This window comes from Amblyomma mixtum, chromosome 1 (assembly GCF_055824585.1).
Source record: "Amblyomma mixtum isolate Tamu chromosome 1, ASM5582458v1, whole genome shotgun sequence".
Classification (NCBI taxonomy): Eukaryota; Metazoa; Arthropoda; class Arachnida; order Ixodida; family Ixodidae; genus Amblyomma; species Amblyomma mixtum.
The window spans coordinates 77071211-77076515 of NC_143012.1; the positions used below are offsets into that span (position 1 = coordinate 77071211).

The window sequence follows — 5305 nt, forward strand, 5'->3', positions numbered from 1 at the left end:
CCCCCCCCCCTCGAGTCCTCACTCACTACCAGGGAGTAACACCTAAGGCCCGGTCTGCAATCGCGGACCGCCCCTACCCCCTCTCTACTCTCCCACTACCGAACCATCCCACCTTCCTACCCTCTCTCCAATGCATAGAAGGAAAACCTGACCCATAGCCTCCTTGCCGGTCCGGCTTCACCTCCACACGGCGGGCAGGGACCACTCCAAACATGGGAGGATTGGGAGACATCGCTACGCTCCATGGACTCAGCAAGACTAAACATCGTCGCCGGCCGCACTGCCAGCGTTATGGAGAATGCACTACTAACAAGACTTCAGTGCAATCTTGGAGACAAACGGGTGTCTCCAATATTGTTGATAGATCAAAAAATATTTGCACTTCGTGCACGCAGGGGAGAAAAACGGCGCAGCATATCTTCATTGACTGTCTACGGTCATAAAAGTGAATAAGAGAAGAGGTGCCTCAGGGAGCTTAGCCAACGTTGCGACAAGGGGTTGTGCCGGAGGACGCGTTCATGAAGAGAAGGAGACGAAGTGACAAGCTCAATGACATGAAACAATGCCGTTGCGTAAACCATTTATTTCAGTTTTTCTTGAAAACAAAGGCCACATAACGAACACTGCATTGATGGTGTCCGCCAGCTCATATTTAAGAAGTGTAATTGTCCGAGATGATGTACAACCGGATTTTTTTTCTGACCATTCAAGCGATATTTTGACCCGAAGTGGTATTCTCTTTTAACCCATCGTTACCTCAAGAATTGCAAAACGCAAAGCTTTGCTTAAACCTTCATGGGTATAGCGAATTATGTTGACTGGCGAATAGCAGAAGGACGTCAGCAAGGAGTCAACACGCAGAGTTCCCTTGAAGGTGTAAAAATCAGGTCATATAAACCACAGAAGAAAAAAGGATGCTTCAGCAGTTTTCACCTGGCGGGGCACCTAGCTTCAAGTTCTGAATGAAGTCACAAGTGAAGTGCTGGCAGTGGGGACTTGTTTGCTCGGAGGTTGGTAAGACCTCCAAATAGCGGCAAGAACCGGGCACGGCATTACGCACGCGCTCCGCGACGCGCTCCGTCATGCGGTGGCTGCTCACAGCGAGCCACTGCAAACGGGGAGCCATGCTTACAAGATTGGAAAGGCGCTTCTTGCCCACATACGTGTTCCTCAGGCATAGATGTGTTAGACCCAGCCTTAGGCTTCGATTTGTTCCCATGTAGATTGATTTGAATGCTTTGCCGGTGAATGCCGTGTGTCCCAAGAACAAAACACGCAGGCTCTGGCCGTGCAAGAGCACCATCTCGGCACCCGTGTCGCTCACGTGCGTGCGCTCAATATCCAGGACAACGAGGTTGGCGATCACGGGCAGTATGTTGGTCAAGCGTTGGTCGTTGAACAGGTAGCTGCCTTCGAAGCTAAGGGCACGAAGCGACGAGAACGGCTCAAGCTTGGCTAGCCCGATGGCAGACGCGAATACGCAGTCGGCGAGATACAGCAGCCCGAGATCACGTGGGTATGGACTGCCCGCTTCGGCGGTGAAGAACTGCTCCGGACTGAACCACGACTCGCAGAGTGAGAGATGAGTGAGCGTCGGTGGCAGGTCGCACACTGTGACCTTGTTCTCTCGAAGGTGATCGTTGAGGAAGCCGCGAGTGACGTGCAAGACCTGCGAATAAGTAACGACATTTGTAGATCCTTTTAGTACGCTAGCGCTTGTAGTGAGCATTCCCCGCATTTAAACGTTGCGTGTTTATCAAGAAGTTGACGTTCCAGTGTTTTGGGGAACAACAGCGCTGTATGGGATTGCTAGAGATGGGAAACTTTCATATATCGCATTATCCATTGAATCCAGACGTCAGCGCCAATTCGTCCCATGTTGGCTGGCAGGAAGCCAACTGGAGGGTCATACTGTTGCTATGCCAACGGTCTCCAGCATTAAACAATTTCGTCACCGAGCAGGTGTTAAACCACCAACAGTGGTAACAAAGCAGCATCGTTTTTCTATGCCTAAAACGATTCGGCTACCACGGAGCCTTTCCCGCTGCGTTCACGTCCAGAATTTAATTTTCTAAACATCAAACCCCGTCCAGTCACCAAGTGGGCTTAAATAGCTGAAATCGAATTTAAATGGAGTTTCAGATCCCAGGGCTAACTGCCGCTTTCATGCTTGGTGTGTCGACGGAAGCAAAAATATAACTTCATCTACTTCATCGTCCAGAGTGGGCCCAGATCCTAGAGCAGCTCATCCATGTTTTGTAATTTGGTCTCATCGATGAGGGAAGGCATCCTGATAAAAATTACTGAGCATTCCTTTTTCTTCATTTAAAACTTTGACCTCATGTTAACTGAAGATCACAACAATTGCTGGCGTTAATGAAGCGCTATTTTTATTACAGAATGTACGTGTTTCTTCCACATCGACTACTCCGGTCCCATAGCGCTCGTATAAGACTTTGGGCTGGGGTTTGAACGAGGGGACCCATCGTTAAGTACTGATGCCATAAAACGCTCACCCTGAGTGAGGGGCAGTGCTCGGCCAGGTAGGCGAAGAACGCTCGCGGAAAGTCTCTCTCCTCATTCTCGGTGGTCGATGCGTCCAAGGAATGGGTTATGTGCAGTTCCACGATGTTGGCGTCGACGTGGGCCTCGAGAAGGCTCAGCACCTGTCGAGCCTTGAGCGGAAACGACGTCACGCGTAGCACACGCCGCAGCGAGAAGTCGCGTGCCACACGCCACCATCGCCGACATACCCTGGAATGAAGAGGCATGCGCTACTGTTGTCACATTGTTTTATTTGACACAAATATAAGCGGTAACGTATACGTGAGCTCTAGCAGAGGCAAGGCTCATTAATTCCGATGTTCATGAGCCGTTAATTCACCGTCGTAGAGCCAGATCTATTCAAGCTAAGAGTGATCTGACCTCTATAGCATTCAGACAAAATGTACATGAAGGATTCCGGCGCGGTGATTTTCCTCAGCGCTCTGAACTCGAGAGGGTACAAATAAAGACGTGGGAATGGAGGCATAATGTTCTCTTGCCGCTTACTGATGGCGTCGTTGCTAGCGGAATTTCCCACGTTCTGAACGTTTGCGGAATACATTGCCTGAGTATGATTACTGCTACACCAACCTTACACCTCCGTCGACATATGGAGAGAACCCTTTATCGCTACTACCACGCCATGGTCTTCGCTAAGGTGATTATTTGGATTGCTGCCACTCTACAGGGGAATACATAGCACGTCCGGATGAGACGCCCTGCACTGGCACCAATCCGAAAAATGACATCTTTCTCATCAATTTCATGTCCTCCACTGAGATCTCGGACGCGACCCGTGACCGGCCAGCGGCTGCGCCCGTCCAAACTGAAAATCCTGACTGATCGCTAGTTACTCATCGTGTGCATCTTTAGCAGATCAGCTTGTTAGAAAATCCTGACTGATCGGTAGTTGCCCGCTTTAGGCGCCTTTGCAGATAAGTTTGGTGCACGCCAGTCTCCTCAGGAAGACCAGCTTCTTCGTGACTGCAAGGGAACCCTGGCGTGTATATACCACTGAGGTGCAGAGGAAGGTCCCATAACGCGCACCGAATATGCAAAAGAGTATGGGACTCAAGAATGTGGAATTTTACACAGATGGAAATTGGGCCGTGAGCTGCTGAGCCGCAACTTTGTTTCAAAGTCTGACGCAACGTTTACCTGCCACCAGTTGCTTTTTAATTTGGTTTATGGGGTTTAACGTCCCAAAGCGACTCACGCTATGGTCCGCACGGAGTTTCCGAACACACGTCTGCTGCTGGTTTTTCGGCAATAACAGCGAGCAGACGATAAGCCGACAACTGGGCCTGCAGGAGCATCTTTAACACCTATGTGATCTCATTTGTTGTAAAATGTTTGCACTTTGCTGAGCGATCAACTGTTGAGATGCTGCAAAGGTGGTGGAACGCATCATATCTACGCAGGGCGCTGGTTTATTTCATGTGTTCATGCGTAATGGGGAATGTAAGATCAAGCAGGCTCGTGGCTGTTAATAGCTCACACTAAGTAGACTGTCGTTATAAACTAGAAAGAAGCGTTGAATAGCCCTTGATGCCACATTTAATAAAGTGGAGAGCGAAATACGTGCTCAGCGATGTAGTCTCGCGCCGGCATACTTAGGCTAACATGCTTCGTCCAAGCTCCGCAGCATCGACTGGAAGGTGAGGCACTGCATAGCAGTGACGGCCGACTTACCTCGCGCAGGCGCATACATCGTCGAACGACGTCAGGTGCCCGAACACCTCCAAGAGAAGGCTCTCCGGCAGATGCTCGATCTCCATGGCCGGCACTTCTTCCTTCTGAACGTGCTCGTGGCGCTCTTCTTCCACTTACAGCGTCTGCCGTCGGAGAAAAATTCAGGGGGCACTTTGTCTAAATGGCGTAGAGGCGAAAGCGTCTTCCACACAAATCTTCGCCTGCATGAGTGGAATGCGACAGCGTGTTGTAGCGCTGCCAGGGAGTCCACGGAACGCTACCACCCGTTCGGCGCGAATACTTTCAGGATATGGTGCGCGTCTGGCGCGGAAAGAAGAACGCGGAGGCGGCATCGAGGGACGCTGGTGCTGGTGCCACCCAGCAACAGGCGCCGGCTAGCTCTGCGCATACGCAGGGCGGGAGTGCCCTGAACGCAGCCTCGAAGCGCTCCAAGCAACTCCGGTGGCGGCCGCAGAACACGCCGCGCATTGAAAGAGACGACATCGTCGTAGTGCTGAAACCAAAAATATGGCTGAGGCTTAGCTAAGGTTAAGCCTAGTCAGATGCGAAGCATATTGATGGCTAGGCTTGGTAATACATAGCTTTCCTTGTTTGAATACTTGGTCATTTTAATACAACCACTAGAAGCCTTCGTCGTGGGGGAAGACAACGGCATGGCTACAGCGGAACGCCGACTAACCCCAAGACGCGCGTTGGGTGAGCGCTTGGATTGTCACGGAAGCCGCGTCCGCCTGCCCGGTGGAGCGAGCGTTTCACCTACACCGAGTGTGAACGCGCGTTCGAAATGCGCGGGAGTGTGACGTCACCATACCACGTGATTCACACGGCGTGCAACCGCAGCGAGGGCACAAGTTGGAGCCCCGTCTCTGATCTGTCGTGACGTCATTGTGTCACGTGGTGTGACGTCACCATACCTCGTGGTCTGCACGGCGTGCAACCGCAGCGACGGCACAAGTTGGAGCCGCGGCTCTCATTTGTCGTGACGTCATTGTGTCACGAGGTGTGACGTCACCATACCACGTGGTCTGCACGGCGTGCAACCGCAGCG

The 5305-nt window shown here is 51.6% G+C and overlaps 1 protein-coding gene across 1 annotated transcript; it reads right to left on the reverse strand.

The window, feature by feature from the left end:
• Positions 1-572: 572 nt before the first annotated feature.
• LOC149366833 (uncharacterized) lies at positions 573-4942 on the reverse strand. The gene is made up of 3 exons (XM_089552609.1): positions 4237-4942; positions 2517-2754; positions 573-1669 (listed from the first exon to the last, which is right to left on the reverse strand). The coding sequence occupies exons 1-3, from the start codon at positions 4320-4322 to the stop codon at positions 920-922; spliced, it is 1074 nt and encodes a 357-aa protein (XP_089408735.1). The 5' UTR covers positions 4323-4942; the 3' UTR covers positions 573-919.
• Positions 4943-5305: the final 363 nt, after the last annotated feature.